The sequence below is a fragment of the Poecile atricapillus genome, chromosome 2 (assembly GCF_030490865.1).
Source record: "Poecile atricapillus isolate bPoeAtr1 chromosome 2, bPoeAtr1.hap1, whole genome shotgun sequence".
In the NCBI taxonomy this organism is placed as follows: domain Eukaryota; kingdom Metazoa; phylum Chordata; class Aves; order Passeriformes; family Paridae; genus Poecile; species Poecile atricapillus.
Window position 1 is genome coordinate 82,293,122 of NC_081250.1, and position 25,412 is coordinate 82,318,533.

General features: G+C 37.9%; 1 protein-coding gene across 1 annotated transcript in view; it reads right to left on the reverse strand.

Moving 5' to 3' along the window:
- The window catches only part of ADCY2 (adenylate cyclase 2), a 283,051-nt gene that overhangs the window by 122,881 nt on the left and 134,758 nt on the right, over positions 1 to 25,412 (reverse strand). The window contains exon 4 of the mRNA XM_058831650.1: positions 6,844 to 6,993. Within this exon, the coding sequence (XP_058687633.1) occupies positions 6,844 to 6,993 (150 nt within the window). The remainder of the gene's footprint in view (positions 1 to 6,843; positions 6,994 to 25,412) is intronic.

The following is a 25,412-nucleotide window of genomic DNA, read 5'->3' on the forward strand; positions in this document are numbered from 1 at the left end:
TGTTCACCTGGTACAGCATCAAACTGATTTTTGCTTGTGGCTTTTTACAATTGTATTTTTTTAATAAATTCTTTTATTAGTCAAATTGGCTACTCATTTATAACACAAGTATCTTCATGTAGGTAACTACACTTCCAATATTGGCATTGATATGCGGATAGAAAGGACTCTATAACTTGCAGAGTAGTTATAAGAGTAGGTATGAATTTATTCAGTGCTGAGGTGCATGGAGATATCTCCTCCAAAGGCATGCACACCTTGGAGACTTGTTTCTCCCTTTTTATTCTCTACAAACTAAGGTTACACAGTACGCCTAATACATACTCATTTGCTAACCCCGCCTGTCCCCTCTTAGTATTAAAATTAGTTCCACACCTATTTGCAGCTGCGCACTGCTCCTTGTTGGTCACTGGTGGTCTTCTGGGGGTCTTTGGGGCTGAAGTCAGCATTTTTCCTTCAGCTGAACTTTTTACCTTGTCTTCTTGCGCATGCTCCCTTCAGTTCTTTTGACCCTCCCCCTTCCATTTCTTCTGGGTTAGGGGTCCAAAAGAATCCAAGGAACCCTTTCATCCTATGGCGCATTTAGGCTTGTATCCTGTTTACGTATTCCAGCTCCTTATCTCATCCTGTAGTCTTTATTCTCTTCCTGCTATTATGAGAACAGTCAGCATTTCACATGGGTTTTGCAGCCCCTTCTTTTACGCAAAGCAATTTTATAAATTATTCCTAATTCTTAATTTCTCTGTTTCAGCATATCTTTGCCTTACAGTGAAATATACATTGCCTGGAGTGAAGGGCACCTTCTGTAACATTTCAAAACATGGCAAAGCCTTATTTCTACATATGGAGTCCCTCGTAGCACCTACAAACAATTTAGCACAGGAAAACTGGGAAAATAATGGTTAGGAAAAGTGGTTATCCATCAATAGTGTTTTGCTATTAATGTCAAGGTGTTGGGGGTTAGGCGTCCTTCTTTTAGTTCTGGCTCACCAGTGGAATTTTTACCCATTAGTTGCGGGGAAAACCTGACTGTGGGTATTTGGTGGGTGATTGAGAAACACAAAGAGTTCGGCTGGGCCCAGGGGGGAAGGGGGGCAGGAAAAGGAGAGGGCGGGAACAGTTTGGCAGTCTTCTTCAGCTTCAGAGAAGGATACTTTGCTGAGAGCTGTTGCTGTAGAGAAAAGGGAATTCGCCATCACCCAGATGAAGCTGCTGCTGCTTCTTCTCCGTCTTCCCTCTTCGTTGGTGGGCCTCCCACCCCCTGTCCTGCCAGGACATGCGGCAGTTCCAGGCACCACCGCGGAGCTGCTGATACACCTCAGTCACCAGCCCGGATCTCTGCTCATTCCTGCTGTTCTAGCTAAGTGCTCCACAGAGCCCTGCAGGAGCACTGGGACTGCCCACCCGAGGGGGTTTGTGAAGCAAAGCCTCTCCTCCATCCTCTCCTGTTTCGGTCGAGAAAGCTGTCACGGGGTCCCTGGTTCTGTTTTGTTGCTAATGCTGTAGTTATTGTTGTTTGTGTGCCTTGTTATACATAATAGTAAAGAACTGTTATTCCTATCCCCAGATCTTTGCCTGAGAGCCCTTTGATGTCAAAATTACAATAATTCGGAGGGAGGGGGGTCTACATTTTCATTCCAAGAGAGGCTCCTGCCCTCCCTAGCAGACACCTGTCTTCCAAAACCAAGACACAAGGTCATTTCCCACATCCCTGAAAAAGCACTGAAATGGAAGTGTCCCACACTTGTTGGACCTCCGGAGTTTTCCACAGTAGTAAACCGCAAAGCTGCCAACCACCCTCCTCACTGCTCCATCTCTACAGGGCAAAAGCACCTAAGCAACATTTTAAGTAGTGAAGTATTATGAAAGAATAACTCCAGGGATATAGACAAGATGCAGGTTATTAATGCAGTACATGATCCTTTCGCAGGCAAGGAACTGAATATCTTTTCTACCTTACAAAAGCTCTGGTCAGCCATGCATACATGAAGCCTTTGTACCTTTCAACCCTACCTTTGTTACAGCTTTTTAGTCTGCAGGTCTTGGTTGTGACATAAAACTTGAAATCAAAGTTTCAGATTTGTACTAAATATTGAGCCTTGGGGGGAAGTTAATTGCAGACTCTTGTTATTGTAGCATCATCATGACTATTTAGTCTATTTCAAATTCTTCAGTGACTGGACAATCTGAACATAATGAAGTAACAATGGGTATCTATTTAATCACTCAAATCACTCAACTTTTCTTAACAAACAAATATTCCTTTTGCAAAGTTACTATTATTCTCATCAATAATTAGGAGCAAAAATACCTACATTATTCCTGGAATTAGATTTCCAAGCAGAGTCAGTATGAGAAATTTGTAAAAAATTTCAGCAGCACCTGATAGGAATTTTAGTTGATTCAAAAAACATTAATTTGCAATTATAGGATATGATTCAAAGTGATATTTACCTTTTCATTTCTTTCTATCTGAAATCATAGTATTCCTGTATGTCATAGCACTCTCTTATAGGAAAGACACTAAAAAACCAGAGACTCACTGAAAAATTCAGGTTGGAAGTGACCTCTTGAGATCGTAGTCCCATAACTTGTTCCAAACATGGTTAATTTCAAAATTAGATGAAGTTGCTCAGGGCTTCTGTAGCCCAGAAAATACAGTTTTACAACATCATAAGCTCTGTATTCAATACTGGGTCTCCACGCTTTTCTGAGTTTGCCTTGCCTGGTTTCTAGTTGTGGCAGAAGTTGTCTGGTGGCCACGTGCCCGTTGCCTCTCTACATTGGCTTAGCTCTGGGAGTACCTAAGGCCTGATACTGTGGAACAAACAATCCTTCTGGGGTAACAGGACTGGGGGACAGCAGTGCACAGCCTTAACTGGAATAAAATTCCAAGCCTTTTCTTCTCTAGGCTAAATACCTTGAGTTCCTCAAGTCTCATCATCTGTCATGACCAGCAGTCCACTAAGCACCCCTGCAGCCCTTCAGTGAACCCTGTCCAGTTTCTTTTTGCATATTCTATCCATCTTTCCCATGGCCCACTATGCAAAATTCAACATTTTCTCAGAACAGGCTTTATTTCTAGTACTGACACATTGATTGACAGAAAGGACTGGCATCACACATCTGTATGCATACAAGCACTGCTGAAGTAAAAAATGGAGTTTAAAATTTAAAAGACCAACACTAGTTTTGTTTTTTGTGTTTACTAGCCTTGAAGCTACAAGGAAAAGGAAAATGAGGAAGCTCTTAGAAAAATTATTGTATATTCATGAAAATATTAGTAGCTTACCTTTTAAAATTCATTAATTAAACTTGCAGGAATCCACATTTCATGTATTAGTTCCAAATCATGTATTTCAATGTTTCTGTTCTTTACTAACACCCTTAAGCTTTACAAATGTATAAGGCTTCTCTGTTTAGATTAAAATAAAAACAGTTTTGAAATATGTAAGTTCCTTTAATGAATGGCATTGCTTCACTATGTTTAGTGAAAAAATTAAAATCACGCTCAATGATTTAAAACCTCATTCATTTTATCTGCTACCTGAGTGTTGTTTCTAAAACCATCATTATACTGCCTCCTTCTCAGAGATGGCATTTCAGAAAACTCACTGAACACCAACACCTCACAAACAGCTCTGTGCAATGTTGTAAGAACCTCTCAGTGTATATTCCTGTGTCTCAGGATGCAAAACCCCAGAAGAGAGAGAAGAGCAGTTATACTGGTGTCAGCATTAAGATCTTGCACTCAGAACTAGTGATTCATTACCCCTACAAACTGTCAGCCAGACTTCTATCAGGGAGACAAATAACATTATGAGAGGCTATTTTAAATATGTATCTCGGAATAAGACTGCAAATTAAAAAGAGGTCAGAATAGTTACACATTTCTCTTTTAAAAACACTGAAAAGACATAAAAGGTGTATGAGAAATACCTAAGTGGGCTTTGAAAATACTGCTTTTTACTACAGGAGTTCAAAAGTGGTCCCTGCCCTGCTGGGAGGTGTCACCACCTGCAGCTTCCCATCCCTTTGGGAGCAGCCAGCCTTTGCTGTGCCCCAGCATCAGAAATACACAGTGGTACAGATACACTATGTCCAACTTGTACCTCAGTATACATTTACCCCCATATTTCACCAGATTCTAATGTACATTGGTCACACTTGAAAACAATGGCTCTGGGGTTTCTCTTGAGTTCTTTGGCATAATTGTTGAGTCATATTTTAATATATTTATCTACTGATCTATCAAAACAGTGTTCTAAAAAAAGGCTATTCAAAGACACACAAAAAGACCCCAATAACTGAAAAACAATAGTTGTCTACATTTGTATGAGCCTACTCTCAAATAATATAAAAGGAAATTCACATAATATTTTGAAAGAAAAATAGTACATCTTTCAAAAACAATTATAAAATACACAACTTCCATGATCTCAAAAAGTGTGCAAATTTGACCTGGAGTCCTAATCAATTAGAAGCACATCCTACACTCTGCACTTGTACAAAAGTAGCTTATGTAAAGTAAATGGAACTACATTAATTTTTTTTCCTGTTACAGAGATGTAGAATCAAGGGTCATGCTACAACCTTTTACAGGCTAATAAAGGCTTTGATCAAAATCAATGCTTTTTAAAATGCACTGTGTTCTTACTATTTCAATGTATCCCAGTTCTCTAAAAACATTCACCAATATGATTGACTTGCTTCTTGAATACTAACAGTGTGGATGATCTTTAGTATCTTCTTGGCAAAACAAGCAGTGTTAAAAGAGAGACTAGAATACATTCACTTCTGAACTAATGTCTGTGAACAAAGACGTGTGTTAATCCTGGGGGGAAAAACCCAGCCACCTTATAAAATGAATCCTCATTTTACCTTTTCATATTTAAATATCTAACGTTCCTAAGTGTGATAATATGGAGGCACTTGTTTTTCAGTTGGAAAAACCTTGACAGGAGATAAGGGACATATATTAAGGGGTTGAGGGGATAAAGGCCAAAGAAATCTATAGAAGAAGATCTGAATATCTAATGAGCTCTTTTTGAGCTCACTGGAGGTGAGATCCCTGTCTTCCACAGAATACTTGACTTTTGTTCAGTGAGACATTGACCCATCTGTTACTAATCCATCCCTGCAATACACTGCTTAGGGCTGTGAAGATGTCTTAACTAATTTGATAAGATTTATTCCTAAAAAAATGCAAATATGACAACACACAAATATATATATATATATATATATATATATATATACACATATATAACAAATTATGTACCGTTTCCTTGATTATTCTATAAAAACAATAACATTTATCAGTGAAAGATGTTTTTTTCTTCTTTCCATTTTGCTAGGCTACAGCATTTTTAAAACACAAGTACTACAGATCCCAAAGATGGAATATCTGTCACTGAATCCCTGATAGTTTTGCTTCTCTTCACTGTCAGGTTCTCAGAAGTGACAGTACACCAAAGCTACTTACTTATGTCTTTCCATAGATACTAGTAACGTTTAGCAAAATAATACACATTTGCAGAAAACATCAACTAGAACCATGTCTGCTATTAATATTGTCTTCCAAAAAGCATCCTTATTTCATTGAATTCAGTGTCTAGTAACACAACCCACCTGCTTCTTGCAGATAAACCAATGTGTTTCCTAAGCTTGGAAGGAAAAGCAACCAATAGTAGAAACCCAGGCTGTTACAACTGAGCTCCAATTCCACCCATTCCCTGCACACAGCTGTGGAGGCAGAGGTGCAAACATAAATGACTGCTCTTAATAACCTCTACTGCAATAGCACCTTATGCAAATTTTGCATCTAATCATCAAAATTTGCTTTTACTGTGAACTGCTCTCCTTAAGATTACTTGAAATGTTTTGTAGCAACTTCAGCCAGTATGCAACCCAAGTGTCCAGCAGAGTAAGGATAGCCCTCTGAACATATGACCTATTAAATTCCTTTTGTGGACTTTCCACTTGCTTTTTTTAAGAAAAAAGTGTTGGTGATGGATCTTGAAAACCTTAATTTAAAATAGCTACAGGCATTTGTGAGACAGACATGACAGTTAAGGCCAGCTGGGACACACAAAGTGCACAACAGCACTTTCTCTTACCACAGACACCTGTCAGTGAAGAGAAGCAGTGACCTTCAAAGCAAAATACACCTATCTTCTTTACTACTTGATGAACTGATTTGTATTCAAATTCTCTTAAATGAAGCACCTATATGTCAGGATGGTAGGCACTGTACAGAACTTGCAAACAGAAAAAGATCTATATAAAGCAATCAGAGAATTTATTTACTCAAGCTGCAATAAATGACAGTATCATTACGCAATTTCCCTAGCTCCTCTTAACAAACCTCACCTCTAGAACTGTATCACATGATTCATCAGTATTGTGGATTCAAATATTTTTCAAAAACAGTGCAGTAATATCTTCCTTCAGTGATTTGCAACACCAGTCTTAGGCACGAAGAACTGAAGATTCCCAAAAGCACATGTACATCTCACAGCTCATTCCATGAGGACAACAAAAGAGATGGTGTGCAAATAGGATCTGTACAGCATTTTTATCTTTCTTTATCATAAAATCTTTTCATAGAACATGTGAGAAAAAAACATAATTTGACAACAGAAATGCCCCGCACAGAAATAATTGTAACACTTATCTTTCAGATGGAAATTGTGCACAACCATGTACAAAAGACTTTGCATATTTCATGAAGTTTAAGTAATTCAATGAATGTTTTCCCATTAACAATCTGGATTATGTACTAACAAATAGGGGAACAGCTTGAAAACAGAAAAACAGACCCAGACATGGATGTTACTTTACCTGTTGCCTCTTCTCAAATTCTAGCTTGATACGGGATTTGATGCAGTTGCACGTGTCCTGATACGTCTGCTGCAGTGCAAGTTCCATGAGGTGTTTGTGGTATGCTCCTGCCAAATTCCCGCAGATAAAAATTATTACATTTGCCAGTATCTAGGGAGATTTAAAAAAAAAGGGAATTTATATAAATATATTAACAGAAATTAATCCTAGCTTGCAATGAAAGATTGCTGCAGTTATATATTTTGCTTTTGTTGCTAGCCAAGGTGAACCTTTCAAAAAGCCTTTAAAATTAGTGGCAACATCCCAAGCAATAACAGAATCACAGAATCAGTTATGCTGGATACTGTTTTAATTTAGGATTAAACAGGAATGAAACTGAATATGTTTGCCTACTCAATGAGGTACACTTTTTCTGAAAAAAGAATTTCAGCTCATGTTAGAGCTCACTGCTGAGAGTTAATTAGGTGGGATCATCACCTAGTCATGTAAAACAATAGCTATGGCTTCTAATAGCAATATTGGAAGCCATGTTACTGCTCTGCTCTTTTGGCAATGTTTTCTTTCTCAGTGCCATATGATTAAGAAGTGAAAAGTTTTACCTACACACATAAAAAGCCTGTCCTGCATTTTACCTCAGCCTGATCCACTGTTATCTGTCAGACAGCTATAAATAGTAACCTTGGTGATGATAAGCAGTGTTTAAGGAGCAAGATCTGACAGCTGTCTACTAGAATATACTTTTCCTTACTACCAAAAAATTACATTTGCATAAAACACAGAACTTAAAGATTTAGGGGGTCATGCTTACAGCATCAGATGCCCTCTGCAAGCAACAACCCACAAACATGAGAAATAAGTTTGCTTAAAAAATCAAGGCCTTTTTTGCACTTGACCTTTGAAAGGGACACAATATTGTGTGGTGATGCTAATACTTTTAACTGTGACCAGCTTATTGCTGCAAATAAAAGAAGCACATTTATCCATTCTAGGTCGTTCAGAGCAAAAGAAACACAGTAAAGTAATGAAGCTAATTCCTAATTCAATAATAAAAGTAATAATAATGAAAATATTAAATTGAAGTTGAGATAGAGCTGCAGCCTGCTCAGAGCAGGTCTCTATTGTCCCTACTTGTAGGGTCTGGATTACAAGCACTACATGATGTCATGGTCTGGAAGGAAAGGAGGAAAAAGGGAGGCAAAAATTTTGTTAATTCTCCACAGCTAATCAAATAATGAATTTTATGATAGATTTCCCTGGTGATCGTTCATTGGTTTTGGCGTACCTAGGTACCAGGCAATCTTTTGTGAATTGCTAGCAGTGAAAGAGATAGATCAGAAAAACAGTGTGCTACAGTGGTTCAGAGAAAAAAGAAATATTTTCCTATTAACAGAAATCCATCTCCTTGTGGAATACATTTTATTCACAAAAAAACTCCCATGGAGTTTTTATGTTTCTTTAATAAATGGAAACTTTAAAATGCAAGATTTAAATATATGGTTTCATTTTCCTCACAAATTTTAACATCATTACATGCAATACTTATTCCTCCATCTGTGATATTTCTGACATCTCACCTTTCATGGCTCCACAAAGCACGAGCTGTTCACCTTTACTGAAAAAATTGTCAGTGTTTTAAATTTGGTAGAACTTTTCTTTCTTTCTGTCCCTAAAACTTTAAGATCATGGCATTAAAATATTTCTAAAAGCAACATCTGAGTTCTTAAATTTTTCTAAAATCTAAAAACAAAGATAAAAATCTACATATTTCACTTTCTTCGAAGAACTTCTATGAAATAGAATCTCTATGAAATAGAGGAATAAGAAATAGTTTAAATAAAGCATTTCACAACAGCCAATAATCTAAAAAAAACCCGTACAAACATGAGATTGTGATGTACAGTATAACATTTGACCTTAAAATATTTTACATTTCTTTGTAAGTCACAGTTGCTCGATTCTGCTTTGATGTCAGCAGACATGGATTGGTGAAAAAAGATTTTGTGTGACAGACCATAGTACAGGGGTAAGGGTCTTCCAACTGGCCATCGTTGCTGGGTTTTAAAATAAAATTATGAAGTAGGAAGAAATGCCTGAAAATAACAGCTGCTAGGCATAGAAAATGATAAAGAGTGAGATACATAATAGGAAGGTTTAGTAATGAGATGATCACTAAACTGAACTGAAATCAACAGTGTGCCATCATAATCTCTAGGTAGACGTCACTGTTGAAAGGCTGCTCACACACTTACTAAATGAATTGTCCAGCTTCATAAAATTATAGACCATTTAAAGCAAAACTTCTATTATATAATCAATCAAAATTGAAAAAGAATATACTGTAATGGGTAGATGGAGGAATAAATTATGAGTATCATTTTCACAGTCATAGAAAAACAAATTACAGTTTTATGACTGAACTAGCTGAAGTGAGGAAATAGATGAAAACAAGTGACTGACAGGCAAGGAAGCTAATTAACCAGGCTTTTCAGCTACTCACTGGGGTAATTCAGCCCACATGAAACTCTGCGATGGCTTCCAGTACCTGAATTAAGCTGTTTGAAGACAGCACAAGATATCACTGCCATACTTAGTGTAGATCTAACAAGTAAAGTGCAAGTGAATATGCAGGTAGAAACCGTACTTAAAACACCCTAAATTCTTTAGGCTGCCATGGAGTTGATTCAGAAATATGACACTAAGGGATAAAACAGAAAAAGAAATTCAAGAAATGGATGAACTGGTGTTTAAACAGATATTTTTTTCCCTGTATTTATTTTGGCTTGAGTGAATATTTCTGCTATTGAGCGAAATGCATCCCGCCAATAGAATGTTTAATAGCAAGTGCAATTAACATTACTAAACAAAATAAGCAACATTATATACTTCTTGCTGAATATCTCTCCCCTCCCAAGTCTGCATTTTCCTCTGGATTCCAACCCAGTTTCAACATATGTGCTGGACATGACCTCCATCCCAGGTTTGTTCTAAAGTCTCAAGGGCATTCTCCCAGGAGAGAGAGGTTCAAAGTTTTCCTCAGTCCAAAAAAATTAACTGAGCTTCCCACTTTTTAAGCAAGTACTCTAATCACTAGGCAATTATACAAAAGGTTCTTTCTGTTCAGGCACCTGCTCTGAGAAGATGCAATGCTGTGAATCCTACCTGTTCCAAAGCACTTAGAATGAAATCTTGAGTCAGACCAATCTTCTGCCTTGTCGTTTCTCTAGGGTAGAACTCTACAGTGTCTTTTCCCCCATTTTTTTTTTTTCTCCTCCTCATTCCTGTTTCCACCCAACTCTAGATGTGTATTAGATAATAAGAAAAGCTGCGGTGAATCTTCTGGTAAAAAATTCTCCATCTTTCTGTAATAGCTCTGATAACTGTGTAGATAAAACTGTAGCTGAAAGCCTCTGTAGAGAATTCAGGAATTGACGAGACAACATAGTTAGGGATTTCTCCCAGGAGGACAAGCCTTAGCTGTGGAAAAGAGTGTAAACAATAATGGTAACTCAACAGAAGAAAAAGACCAAGCTGACCTCAAAGACAGTATTGCATGAACTTGGTTCACACCCTTTTACAAACAGGCACTGTATAACCAAAAGCCCCAAAACCCACAATATACATAAATTCTACTAAGGTCCCACTCAATTCACCATCTGGAAACACTGAGCAACATAGCAGAAGTTCCCATCTCTCTGTACAGACAGAATGGAGTAAGAGGCAAATCTATCTCATAGGCCATCTGCATCCCTTTAGATATATCCATATACACTATGCTGAAGTTTCTGTTTCATCAAAGAATAAATTCCATGTCTACCGAAAGTGATATAAATATGAGTCAAAAATTAACACAAGAAACACCAAGATACCACCAGGGAGTATCTCTAATCACTTAAGGAACATAATCATGGTTGATGTCTTCTCAGTCTCTTCTGACCCACAGTACCTACTCTGCATGCTCCCAGGCAATGGGGCAATTTTACACTTAAGCACAGGTATTTTTCACTATCAGTGAATATCAAGAAACCAGATGTCTAGTACTTCACTATCAAAATAGACTATATTTAAAAGCAAATTAAGAAAAAGTTAAGTTGCTATGACTAATTTCTCAAGAGAGTACTACAGTTCATTGAGTTGCTCAAAAAATCATATAGAAGCTCAACTGATGAAAATTGAGAAACTGATATACCCACAAGGGTATATGCATACAAATAAGTATTTAAAAATAGAAGAATTATGACACAGACTGCTGATTCTGATTGAAGCATAAATAATTTGTTAAATATCTTAGAAACTGCTGTTCAAATACTGAATATAAAAATTAGAACCCTCCATAGATTTTCCCTGCATTGAAAGCTTTCAGTTTATGAGTTACATTGCCATATTTCTTTCCTCTTAGATATTTTACATACCCTTCCCAAATACCTGCATGAACAGAATTTTTAACAACAACAATAAAACCAACACAAACTATTAACAATTTTTTTCAATTTTAATTTCAATTTCAATTTTAATTTTTCTTCTGGATAAGAAAACTGAGGACATGAAAGCTGAGCGGTGGCTAAAATTTGCTATAATTTATGATGTCTGCATGGAAACTAATGTGAGAAAAAAGAATTCTTATGTCATTGCTGAAGTTCAAATTCTTTAGCTCTGCAAAGATTAATTGTCTCTCCCTTCATTTGATCTTTCATGTGATGGTTTGTAGTGTGACTAAACAAGTTATGGAACAAGTCTGTGCTGCTTTGGAACCTGAGCTTTAGGCTCAGACATAATTCAGCTAAAAACAACATGGTAAATGCTGGATAGAACTGAAAAGCAGCTTTTAGAAAGAAATGTTTAGCCGCCATGTTAATTTGTTATTCACTTGTTCACCATGCACTATGCCCAATACCATTATTTTAAGTAGGTGTATTCAGAAGGTTCTCCAGCTATTCCATGCAAATCTCTTCCACATGGAGCTCTGGCCAGTCATACAATATTGACTTTTTCTTCTTTCAGATTTCTAGACCAAGTCCAACATTTGAATACATTTCAGTGCCAACATTATTTATAACTATATTACAGCTCACAAATAGGATGTCAAATTTGTAAGTGGGAGACACTTTGCCATATGGCAGCCTCTGTTTCAAAAACTAGGAGCGTTGGGGAAGAGCAAAATAACAGGGCAAAAATTTTTGTAGCTGGCCTAAAACTAGTGATCATGATTTTGTAGCTGACCTAAAACTAGGTGTCTGGTCTACCAGCTGCTGTTACAGGCCTCTTCCTGTACTTAGTGAGACCACTAAGTTGAGGTCTTTATTATGGAAGCTCTGTGTTTCATGAAGAAATGTAGCAACCTCTTAGATTTCTATTTCTGTTTTAGAGATGATCGTAAAAGTTTATGATTTCAAGTAATTCAAGTACAGAACATGACTGGCTGAAGGACAGAGAGATTATGGGCAACTGCATACTTCTTCATGAATTTGAAGTAAAAAATTAATTTCTTTAATCACTGCAAAATTATTTTAATAATCTGAACGGTTAAAGATATTTAAATCTTTAAATACTTACAAAGTCCACAATAAGAACACACTACAGATGAAGAAAAGAAATAGGAAGACCCAGTATCCTCAGACCCTTTGTCTGTATCAAGGAGAATGTCAAATATTTTACAGAAAGGTAAGTAGGAAAAAAAGCTGTAATTTTGCAAGAAACAAGTAAATGAAAAGAAAAACCACAAACCAACTAAAAAAACTCCTTCAATCCAAGACTTCTCAAAATAACTGAGCAAAAAAAACCCCAAAAAACCAACATAGCAAATAAAAATAAATAAAATAAAAATAAAAAGTATAAACAAAGCAACAACAAAAAAAATGTAATTATTCAGTATCCCAGACAGTTCCATATTTTCAGTGCTGAAATAAATTTGGTAAAGAGTCCCTTTGTGGAAGGGGAATTGATGGTATTTTACAAGCTAGGAAGTTGTGATATTGTCTTCTAATTGGTATGTGGAATTCTCTTTGTAGTTTTTGCAATCAGAGCATTAAGGACAGCAGCAGGATATTCCTTTTTTATAATATCTATGCTATTTGATGTGATTTTCTTTTCATCATTATTATAGATTGAACTTTCTCATAGCTCTAAGCTGTTCTGTGGAATGACTGGATTTATTTCTTTCAGCTCTGGGCATACACAGACCCTATCTACACGCCAGTGTAAATACAAACAGACCATAAACTCTAAGCTTTTCAATCAAACCCAGGAAAATAAACCAGAAACAAGAATCAGAGTTACAGTCCCTTTAGATCACCTCTGTGTAATACATATAATCAACATCATTGACTCAATGAATGACTCTTAATAATTTGAATAATTTTTTTTTTTTTTTTTTTGTTAGAGAGGAACTCATGCTGTCTTCAGGGAGAAGGAATCAGGCAGCCACTGCAGTGTCTTGCCTGCCTGCAGAGAGGTTTTTTTGTGTTTGCATGTACTTCTGGGATCGTTTCACTTCTTTACGACTAAAACTGATCTTCAGATATTCTCTTAAAAAGATTGACTTTAATTTTTAAGTTCTGGATCTCATGTAGGGATGATTATTAGTGTGCTATAAGGAAAAAAAAAAAAGACCAAAAAATTAAAACAATTAAAAAACCCCCAAAAATAAAATCTATAGAGTAATACATCAATCTTTGGCACATTAAAGAAATAATCCTATGTCTGATCTTAAAATACCTTCAGTATTTTCCAATAAATCTGGTTTACTTTTAAAGAAAAATAAACCCCAAACTAAAATCTCTAATATAAGTACATACACAGGACCAGCAATATGCTGCCAAGTTTAATGGGTACCAGATGACTTGTCCCCACTTGCCCTGATCAGAAGTACTACTAGGCTATCTCTCCTGCAATATCTAGCATCTTTAATGAAGTTTATTTCTTATTATTATCTACCAGACTTACTGAAATATTTTCATATACCTCTAAACATCTCCCCTTCAGGCAAGTTTTACAGAAATTTATCAGTAGGTTCAAAAGCTACCAGGAGAAGGAAAGACAAACAGATAAATGAACTGATAATCACATATGTGCTCATTATTCATGTACTGATATGCCTAACCATTAAAAACTTAATGTTGATTTTAGATGTCTCCCTTAATTGCTATTATTTGTACTGTATGTAAATGCATTGCATATTAATATGCTACATACTCTCAGTTATTAATATATATGGAAATTAAGATCAATGGACAGTTTAGAACAACATGACTAAATTACAGTAGGAACATATACTCGGTGTAATTTTTCTGCTGCATTTTAAACAGCTGGCAATAAATATGTGCCTTAATCTATTCGATAAACCTTTTGAAATGGTATATTTTATGATTTCTATATGAAATTATGATTTATATAAGCATGTTTTCACAGGTAATATTCTTGTCTATCAGTGTTCACAATGATCTGACAAACTTTTTAACTGGATATACTTAAGATTTTTTTCTGCTTGTCTGATGACTATGACAAACTTTAATCAAGCTCATTTTTCATAATTTGGCAGTCTGTGCTAGGAATCAGTGGTCTTTGGCTATATAGTTCACAGAGAATGGTGTGGAGCAGACAGGAGGACAACAATAGTGATGTATAAGTGAGGAAAGAGATGACCCATAGAGTTGGATTAAATGGATTCCAGAATTTCCTCAGAGCTGGAGTTATTAATTATGACAATCTTATAAGTGTTTGTAATGTTTTTTAAAAACTTGGCTACCATTTTGAAATATGTTGAGATCTGCAATCAGTATTTGGGGTAATTCTTAATTGGAAGTCATCTAACAGGAAAAATTTCTCTCAGGAAACCTGAAAGCTCTATTTCCTGGTGTCAGGCAAATGCTGCCGAGAGCAAGCACGGTGGGACAAAGAAAGCACTAAATTTAGGTTACATTCAGGAAGGAATGAAGAAAACATTAAAACCTCTTCATGTTGTTGGTGCTGATTCATTCCATCTGTACATAAAATGCATATTTTTTCTTTTCTTCATGCCTCAAAACTGTAAGGATGTAATTTGTTGGGTCAGGCTTTCTATTCCAAAGCCCTAGTGTAAAGCATCTTGGACACCCTGAAACAGGTTTTTCTAAATCATGTGGTTTGTGGGAATGTAAGTAACACCTTAAAAGTTAGCACAGTACCTCCAATTCATAGAACAGAATCAGTCATAGAATCTTTATGTTTGGGAAAGACCCCTAAGATCATAAAGTCCAAACATTTACCCAGCACCACCATGTTCACCACTAAACTCTGTACCTAAGTGCCAAGTGTTTTTTGAACACTTCCATGGATGATGATTCCACTGCTTCCCTGGGCAGCCTGTTCCAGTGCCTGAACACCTTTACAGCAATGTTGTTTTTCCTAATATCCAGTTTAAATCACCCCCGGCACAACCTGGTGCCATTCCCTCTTGTCCTCTTGTTTGTTACGTGGGAGAAGAGACCCACACCCATCTGTTTAAAACCTCCTTTTAGGTTTTGTAATTGTAATTGTAATTTGTAATTGTATAAAGTGAGGAGGTCTCTCCTGAGCCTCCTTTTCTCCATCATTTTCTATTCATACCAGCATTAGTGATAACCCCTACAGAGTAGCATATACACTATAGGCATCCAAAATACTACACAGCATTGTTACAAATAGGCTACTAATCTCAAACTAGCTGAGAGCAATGATTAAACAAATGGAGGTACTTGTCCAGGGAAATTTTCCATCCCTCCAGACTTGTTCTTTTACTCCTACCTTCTCTTCCTTGTCTTTTCAAGAACTATTTATCCACGTGCAGATCTTTCCTCTTAGTTCACTGAAAAGGTTTGGGCAAACGCCTACTTCAAAGGCATAGAGAGATCAATGAAATCAGCCTCATCTACATGTTTGTTGATGCCTTCACTCAGATTCAAGGTACTTTTAAGGAGAGACTACTTTTTGCTTCTGTCAAAATAGAATGTGTTTATCTCATCTTCTATTCTTACAGCTTAATTTTTTTGCCTCATGAAGACACTGAGTTTACAGAGCTAGAGTTTCCCTGACCCTTTCTAGAACCTAATTAAAGTTTATTTTCACATTTTCTATCTTACAGTCAACAGGAACCAAGACCTATTTCAGACCAACCTATAAATGTTTTTCTTTACCTGTGCCTCCAAGAGGATTTTAATGTTAGATTTTCTTCAGTTTCTTCTTCACTGAACAGGCATACAGAAATTGTTTCTGTGATAGCCTTGTCTTCCCTGAGTATTTTTGTAACCTGGATGTCAAATGTCCTTACAGACTCTCTGAAAGTCCTTTTTTTATTCAAGTGCTGAAACAAGGACCTAGCATGCAGGGAATGGGAAACTGGTTTGGTTAACTGCCATAGCTCTAGTTGCTATCTAGAACAAATTACATACTTTAGGTGTATGTTCTACAAACTCCTATCTGACCAGTGAAACTGCATACAAAGGCATTTTGCAACACTTTAAAAAGCACTTGCACAGATGAAACATTTTCACTTTGGCTAATTAAGTAGTACAAATAGATTCCAAAATTGCAGATAAAGCACGCTAATTTGCAGAACAAATAGGAAAAAATTGCAACTACAACAGGCACAATCACAATGTGGATTGAGATAGCTCCATAAGGTATTTTATAGCTAGACTACTGTGCATCTACAGCAAGTGTTATTTTAATGGAATTACAATTAAACTGCTTGTGATTATGTAATATTAAAAATAAAAAAAATTATTTCCTTACTATCATTTTCTTGCTTATATTTAAATTTACTCTTTCCTGTGTTTAATATATTCTCTAGATATTTTTGCTTTGTGAATGAACCTACAAATTTTGTGCACCAAACAAGAAGCAACTTTTAGGTTATGCATGGAGGGAAGATTAAATGCTAAATGATAAATTTTTCCCTTCCAAAGATTGCATTTCAAAAATCAAATGGGTTTAATACTGTGAACATGAAGACAAATAGAAGTCACTAAACTGGCAATAATGCCATCTACATGGTAACCTTGCCTAATACCTACAACTCTGCCTTACTACCAGATTTTGCGTTTAGCACACTTCTTACAAATTCCTTTAGAGTTTGTATATTACATTTCTACATATTTTAGAAACAAAAACCTGTGAATCTATTATTGAAATAGCATTGAAATATTGAAAAATTGAATTTGAATATTGAAATTTGAGCATCATGATGCTTTGCAAAAACTGAAAGGCTTTCCTATGTACAAAGAGAAGTTACTAATAATATGAAGGAAAGAATACAATTTCCAGATGATTGCAGTTATATTGTATTTTTTAATCTCTGACTTCATTCCCAAATGTGACTGGAATATTACTTGAACCCTATGGATAAATTAGATATAGTCACATGAAAATACAATCTCTTTTTGCAAATTCTGATGCATGCATAGCAACAAAAATATAAAGAAACAATTTCCCTTCTCTAATGTTTTTAATCTCCTGCCTGTCTTTATAAAAGATGCCTGGTTTGAACCTAGCATAGATAATAGAAAAATTACATCCTAAGTGCTGTCAAGCAGCAATATGAAAGTGCAGAAAGTGCACATGACTTGCAGGATTTTTTTCTGCATGGAATGACTATTTCTTTATTCTCCACAAGAAAAATAATCCTGTACAAAAAAGAAAATTCCTATTTAAACCCCATCAGCTTCAGTGGCTAATACAAATTATCTTTTACTGCAAATTAAGTTTCACCCTGCAGCCAACGTACCTTTTAATAGTGCAGCCCACCACTAGAAAGATTTGACAATACATCATTGTGGCAGTTTGACATTGATTGATATTTGGGGAAGGAAGTGGGAAACACCCATGAAATTAATTTATTTGAGAAAAGCTGCTAGGAGCTTCCTCTATGTCTGAGATGGGTGAATAGTTGGCCAGTTCTGAGAATTGACAGCATTTTGTACCATTGAAATTTAGGTCCACCTCTGTGAATACCACCTTTTAAAAATCCAAGCCCGGGAACTTCTTTCTTTTTGCTTCCGGCCTCAAAATGTAACAGAGCTTTAGTGGGGGCAGCTGCTCCCCCACAGCATGTGAGGCCTGAGGAGGGGGGGGCTGGACCAGACCCCAGTGGCTCCTGGGTGGGGGATGGAGGCTGTGGGGACCCAGCCCCAGGCTGGCCCAGGCCACGGCTGCTGACATCTCACTAACACCACCCCCGCCCCCCCCCCCCCTTCCCCCCAGACGGCTTCAGGCCAAGGACTGAGCCCAGCAGGCAACAGCATGGCCTGAAATCCAACATCATGACTGCCTGCCATGGCCTGGGCAGGATTTAACCCTTTCACTACACAGATAAGACCCGCAGACTTTGATCCTCTCTCTAGGGAGAGAAAAAGATGAAACGATTGACACGTAGAGGAGACAACATGGAACACCAAGGTCAGTAAAAAGAGTCAAGCCTCAGATGGAGGAGGGATAAGAAGATGCCAAATGGGGCTGAAATATTCTTTTGGTAGGGCCATGGAGATGGTCAATAATATTCTGAAAAAAATCTCCTTTAATTCATGAAAGAGAATTGGGGGAATGAAGTATTCAAGCTGTAGATCTGAGCAGAGGCATCCATTGATGAAGCTAAGCAGATGGTGGAGTTGCTGTGATCCCATGGGAAGCTTGAACAGAGAGAGCGAGATGAGAGTTGATGAAGACCCTTTGCCCCCAGGGAGAGAAAAAGAAAACCTCCGTTCCAAGAGATGATCACAGAGACAGATAAAGAGAACCTTTGCCTTTAAACAACTCATCCTTAAAATAATACCCCTTGAGTTCATGGCCCATGGATACACCTCTAGGAGGGTTTTGAAAATGGGAGGAAATATCATGATGGCAGACTTTTTGCCCAGGCAGCTGCTATTCGTAGAAATGAAAAGCCACGAGAAAACTGTTTCTTATGGGGAAGTCTCCATGGCATGACAAGAGAAAACTCCTCTCCCTACAAAGACTGACAAAAGATTATTTTATAGTTGGTACTGTTTTAACATCCCAGCTTTTGTGTCTGTGTTGTCAGTTGGGAAAGGAAATAGTTGAGCAGGGAGAAGAAAGGTTTCTGGAGGTTTTATTCTGGTTTCTTGTTCTTGTAGTCCTGTTAATAAAGTTTATTTATTCCTTTTAAGTTTTAAGCCTGTTTTTCCCTTCTCCTAATCCATATCTCACAACAAGAAATTAGTAAGTACCCTGGTAATTTTAGCTAGTGCTAACCACATTATTTGGTGCATTGGCTAGGAAACTCCAATTGGTGAATCTAAACCACTACGATCATGAAGGTATGAAGTAATACTACATTGAAAGAAGACCTGGGAGCAGTATTTTGCATATACCAACACTTCTAAATCAGAGAAGGCCGCTGGAGCATCAACATATTGCAAAGTAATGTGCTATCTAAGGGAAACAGGTCTCAGCACCACGTAGAATAGCAGATTTAGTTTGCTTTTCAGTTTTGATATGTTTAAAACACAATTTCCCAAATCTGTAAATCCACATACACACTTGTTAGGGAAGATGAAACAGAGAAACCTTATGAATATGACTGTTTAGCAAAAGATTCTGAAAATATTAAACCTAGAATCGAAATAGAAATGAAAACTAGCTTTGAGCTATAAGAAACTGAGTGTTAGTTACTATATAACCAAAGAACAATAGCCTAGCCAGCTGAAGGCGAATCCCTGTTCATGAAACAATGTCCTTCTGCTGATAGAGAATCCAAAGGTCAAGCAGCAAGAGAAGAAAGGTAGCTTTTAGAGTTTAAAATGTAACACTGTATGGTAATGTAGTAGTTCTTATAGGCTATATGTAAAATCTACAGAATGTGTGACATAGTAGTTGGTTACTGGGAATATTCACTGTAGAAAAAGATATAATATATTGTAACAAGAACTTTGTTCTTTAATTCTTATTCCCTTCTCCTACTCTCTCTCTTAAGCTCTCTCCCCTCTTGCTCTTACTTTTACCCTCTCTTAAGTTCTGCACCTCTCTTACTCTTAACTCTCTCCTACCTTCTTCCCTCATGCTCCCCAATTCCTCTCTCTGCTCTCTCTCTCCCTCCCTGACCATGTTTACTCTGTGGCTGGCAGCGTAAATGGATCCCTTCCTCCCTCTACCTAAATAATAAACTGCCTATACCTGAACAGCTTGACCCTGGAGAAGTCTCTCACGGCGAGTGTGTTTTGTACATCTATACACACTAAGTTAATTTTTCTTCACTTAACATCTCAAATTCAAGTCAGTGAATTTGAGTGTAAGAACATAATCCATGTTCACCTCTGTGACTGTATAACATCCCTTTCACTGTTTTACTAACAAGTGAAACATATTCATGTAAGTGTTTCTCAGTTCTCTGCAATAGGCATTCATTATCTCTGCTTTGAATATCCCAATCCGATCAACAAAAGCTGCTACCTTGTTATTCACCACCTTTTGCAGAGAAAGGTTTTCAATATACTGTTCTCTTTGAGGAAAAGACAAAATCACAGCTAGGAACCCACAGTTACCCAATGGTTCTAAGCCCACAAACTGACTCCTTTCCTTCCCCATTCCCACAGCTCATTAGACATTTCTATGAGCAATGAGATGCTGAAGAACAATTCTGGCAAACCTAAGCTGTTCCAACTCTCCCAGTTCATTACAGCAAGTTTATCACTCTGCACAGAACTTCTCTTCAAGCAGTTTTCTGAGACAGTCTGCAAACAAGAGACTTCATGGAAAATAGCTGACTGTTTAAGAAGACTTCAAAATTGACGGGCAGGTCAGTCACTGATTGGCCAGTTAGATGGGCAACACCAGTAGGTCTGGCTTTTGCAAGACCAGAAAGACTGGCTTGTGCTCAGCCATCAGGGCTTCTTGAAGCAGAAGCATGAGAAAGAATGTGACCAACAGTTCACAGGAAGTGGGAAATGGAAAAATAGAAATTTCCACAGATGCTGAAGGGTTTAATCTGCAGCCTTGGAAAGAACTTGGGTTAATGTAATGATAAAGGTACACAGACATTTAGTAGTAAGTAGAAAAATTATAAACTTATGTCTTACAGTTGTAAATAAGAATATGCCTTAAGTAAGTAAGAAGCTATATAAGATAGTAAAGAGCTTTGAATTGTGTGTGATTTATAAAGTAAGCTAGGAATTTTGAAGTTATGATAAAGATGTGTGTGTATGTGACCTAATAATCTGTTGGCTGAAAGACAGATGCAGTGTGACAGAACTTAGCAAAAGTGATGGGTTATAAAGTAAAAACAAACTCCATGTCAGCTGTCTATTGGACCAAAATGTTACATATTGCGATGTTACAAATGTTACATGTTCCTTCAAACCTCACACCTTCAGACTGAGATCTTATCTGATACATCTGAGCAATAAATCAGATTAATAGCACCAGTGGTTCCATCCCTTGTTATTCATCTCAACAACAAGAGAACTCTCTAAATGCTGGCCCCAAACAAAAGTGATGGAAGCCACATGCAATAGTCACAGGACATATAAAAAAACCACCCCAACACTTCATTGCTTAAAATGCCAAATAAGGGACAAAATTGCTTAAAGAATAGGATTGCAGTGAGTGAGGAACTTTGCTTCCTCTAGCCAAGGCTTAAAAATTCCTGTATTGTATTAGTGCTCCTTTATTTGGTTACTTTGCTTACATTTTTCAGTACCTTGCTCTGAAGATTCTTTGATTTGCTGTTGCATATACATTCAGATTTTGACTTTCTTTAGTCTTCATACAGACTTCTTCATCTTCCTCCACCTCCACTTTTTTGCACTGAATAGGTGGTGTAGATAGTGTCCATGGAGGTAACACAGAAATAGACAGTGAATTGCTTCAAAGCGGTCCTTTGCAAGGCACTCTTCAGTAGAAGAAATGAGCAGCAATATTATGGCTATTAGAGACAGCTAGCTGGGAAGCACAGCAAGGAAATTACAGAGTACAAGCTGTGCATAAGGCCACCATTTTATCAAGGCAAATGCAGACCCATGTGGTAATGCATATTTCTGGGTGTTTCCTAGTTTCTGTGTGGATCTCCTAAACAGCTGTGACGTGTTTTTCCCCTCCCCTCCCTGTCCCTGAAACATGATCCCATTGGTTGGTGTTATATGTCCCCCCGCCCCTCTCCCGAGGTTTGAAAAAGCCCGGGAAGGAGAAACCCGGCCTCTTTTTCCCCTGGAATCCAGCCAGAATAAACATCCTCCGTTACTCTGGGGGGAAAAGCAGCTTCCTTTTGGGTCTTTTTCTTGGTCTCGAAGGACCTCCTGAACCCCTTAATAGACAGAGCTAGCCAGGATTACGTCAAGGGGCTAAGGAAGGGTTTCCTTCAGGTGGCGACCAATGGTGGGGCTTTAGATCCCTTCGGGAAGGCTGGAAAACACCCCACTGGTGTTTTAACAAGCCTAGGTATTGTCACCTACCCTGCAGATTTTACTGACAGGGATCAGGTTGGGAGCTCGGTGAGTACACGAGTCAGACTGGACCGAGAACCTTTTTTTTTTCTTTTCTTCGAACACCACGCGTCCTTCAGGATACAGGTACTGGGGGGGGGGGCGCGGGGGGGGGGGCGGGAGATCCGGTGGTTGTTGTGGGGTTTTGCGAAGCACGGTGGTTTGTGTGGTGCCGGTGCCTTTACCCGGTATCGGGACCGGGGGAGTCCACGTGGCACTAAACGTGGTGTGGGGGCGGTGCACCGGCGGCGCGTCCCGGGCTCCGCGGTGGTTTTTTAAACCCTGACCACAGTTTGGATCTTTTCTGCTTTTTCGGAGGTAAAAAAGGTTAGACCAGCCTGTGTAGTAAAGCCTTAAGATTGGCCATGGGTACTCTTTTGTCTACACAGGAAAGGAATAAATATTCCTTTATTAGGAATATTTTAAAGGCTGGAAATATCAATTTCTCAAAAAATAAGCTGAGGAAATTAGTAAAATGGGTTTTTTTGCATTTTCCGGATTTTAATGTTGATTCTCTTACTGACTGGGAAAAAGTTGGGCATACACTCACAGTGCAAATTGAACTGGGGGAGAAAACAGCTGGCAAATACCTCCCACTTTACCTTTTAATTCGGAAAGCCATTCTACAGAGGCAAAAGCCTCCAGCTCTGTTGCTATATTTTATATATTAGTAAAGGCCTGTATGCACAAACCAGCCTTTGAACTAAGTCGTGATATTAAGGGCTAAAGTCCTTGAAACCTTCATGCAGAAGAGAGAGTAAAGCAAAACAATATCCCTGTGTGTAAGAGAAAAAAATGTAAACTGTGTGTGTTAGCCAATAGTAGCTTGTTCTGCCTGCAGACCCTGTAGAACCCTATAAAAGTGTGCTAAAGATAGAAATAAACTGGCATTCACAATTACTTCTGTGAAGACTGGTGAAGAGCTGGCGGTCTCTCAATATTTGGCGCTCTGAACGGGACACCCTGCGGGCAGGGGGGCTTCAGTGGATCCACACACGGTGGGATGGAGCCTTGGACCGAGGTTGGTGGAGCGGATCTGAGTGCAGATAGATGCTGCCTTTGGATCGGTACCAGATAGGCGGCTTGCGAATCAACGGGGGTGAGTCGCTGGGGGAGTCCGAAGGCAGGGGCGCAGTAGAAGGGTCGCAACCTTCCCCCCGCCGCCGAGCCGCTAGCATGGAATTTGGGGCGGCAGATAAACTGCTTCTCTGCATCCTCGTTAAACGAAGCGGAGCAGCCAGGGAAAAGGACCTGAATATGCTCATTATATGGGCTAATTGTCTTGAGCATTTGCAGTGCTCACTGCTTTTTGCGGTGCAAGAACGGACTGATACATCGGCTCTGATATGGGAAACGGCAATTACGGAAAAGAGCAAGGACACTGTGTTTCTCGGTCGAACTTTGCAAATTGTAATTAATATGCTGAGGCTGTGAGCCCTGTAATTCTACCTGCGTCACAGCGGCAGATGCCTTTACCTCCCACTGCTGGGGAAGCACTCCTATCATGCTGCCCTTGGAGAGAGGGAGGGAGAGTTAGGGAGAAGAAAATAATGAGAAAAAAAAGTTCCACAGCGAACGCTGAAACAACGAACAGAATCTGTTCAGTTATGGCAGGATGTGATACATCCAGAACTATATGCTTCATTTTTGGAGTCACTTTTAGCACTACAACCTTATTTAAGTTCCATCTTTACCACCCTGGAAGAAAAGAAGCCAAATTTAAATTGGTTTCCACCCGAACCAGAGGGACATGAGGGAGCGAGGTGGGCGCAGAGAACAAAGGCACCCTGGGGGTAGAAGCAGCGCAAGAAAAGTTCCAAGGCCACTCTGAACAATTACGGAAACAACTGAGCAGAAACAGGTGGCTCAGACAGCTTCAAAGAGAGACAAACTAGTCAAAAAATCTCAAACTATATGGTATCTAGTTCAAAATTCATCCTTGTAATTAGAAGCTGATAAACCGCAATGATCCCTGTTGTTAGCACCTGGCCGTGAGAGACTTTTCGTGTAAAATCGCCTGCTTTTGCAAATTCGTGCCCTTTTTTCCTCTATCTGCAAACGACAAGAGAGATTGAGAGAAAAAAACTGCATTTGTTAAAGTTAACTTTGTGAGGTTTTTTTTCTTTCTCTCCATTTTTCCTTGCTGCGAGAGTATGTAGAGAATGTGAAGAAAGATAAGAGCAGAGCTGCAGCAGTGGCGGCAGTCGACCCCCCCGCTCCCTCTCTGGGGGGGGGCACTGGGATGGTGCCTGGTTTGTTGCAGGGTCATGATTTATTGGGTTTTTGGAGTGTTTTTGTATACCCTTTTGGAGTTAATTTTGTGTTTTAAGTAATTATGAGTTTATGCAATTGCAGTTTTTAGGATTTTACTATAGAAATTATTGTGGTTTTTTAAAAGTTAAGGAAAAAAAAAAAGTGTTTAAGGTGAATACTAACAGAAGTTGCCTTGCAATAATTGGTTTTAGAATCCAAGGTTAAAATATGGTGTGATTTATAGCTTCTAGGAAAACCTTCTTCCAATTAATGTTATCTACAGAAGAGATTTGTGGTTTAAAAAATAATTAGTTAAGAGAACTTTACTGTACAAGACAAAGCTAAGTTAAAGTATATATTATCCATTTGCTTGGTTTTTCCACAATTTTAATAAGGGAATTTTAATGTGAGTCCTTTGTTATATAAAAACACATATAACTGCATATATACCAATTTGGATTTTAGATTTTAGTTTAAAAATTGGACTTAATGTTTTTGAAAAGTGCTACAAAAGCTGGATGGCAACTTGCCAAATCCCATGTTGTTGTGGTGGTTTTTCTCTAGAAAAACTGCACTTTAAAATCCTAACCAATTTAAGCATATACTAGGCAAATTTCTATTATGAATAAGTATTTTTAGTAACATTTGCAGTTATTGTGGGTTATTCTCAAAGCTAGATGACATAGAATTGTGATGTGTTTGCTACATCTTTATAATCTTTATAGTGAATTTATGTTATTGTTATATTGTGTTTAAAAAGTATATATTAAACTTTTAGTTGCTCTTTGTAGTAACAGAATAAGATTAAGTTATGTTTTCATTTAATATAGATTAAGTGTTAATAGAATTAAGGATAGTCAAGTTTTATAATGT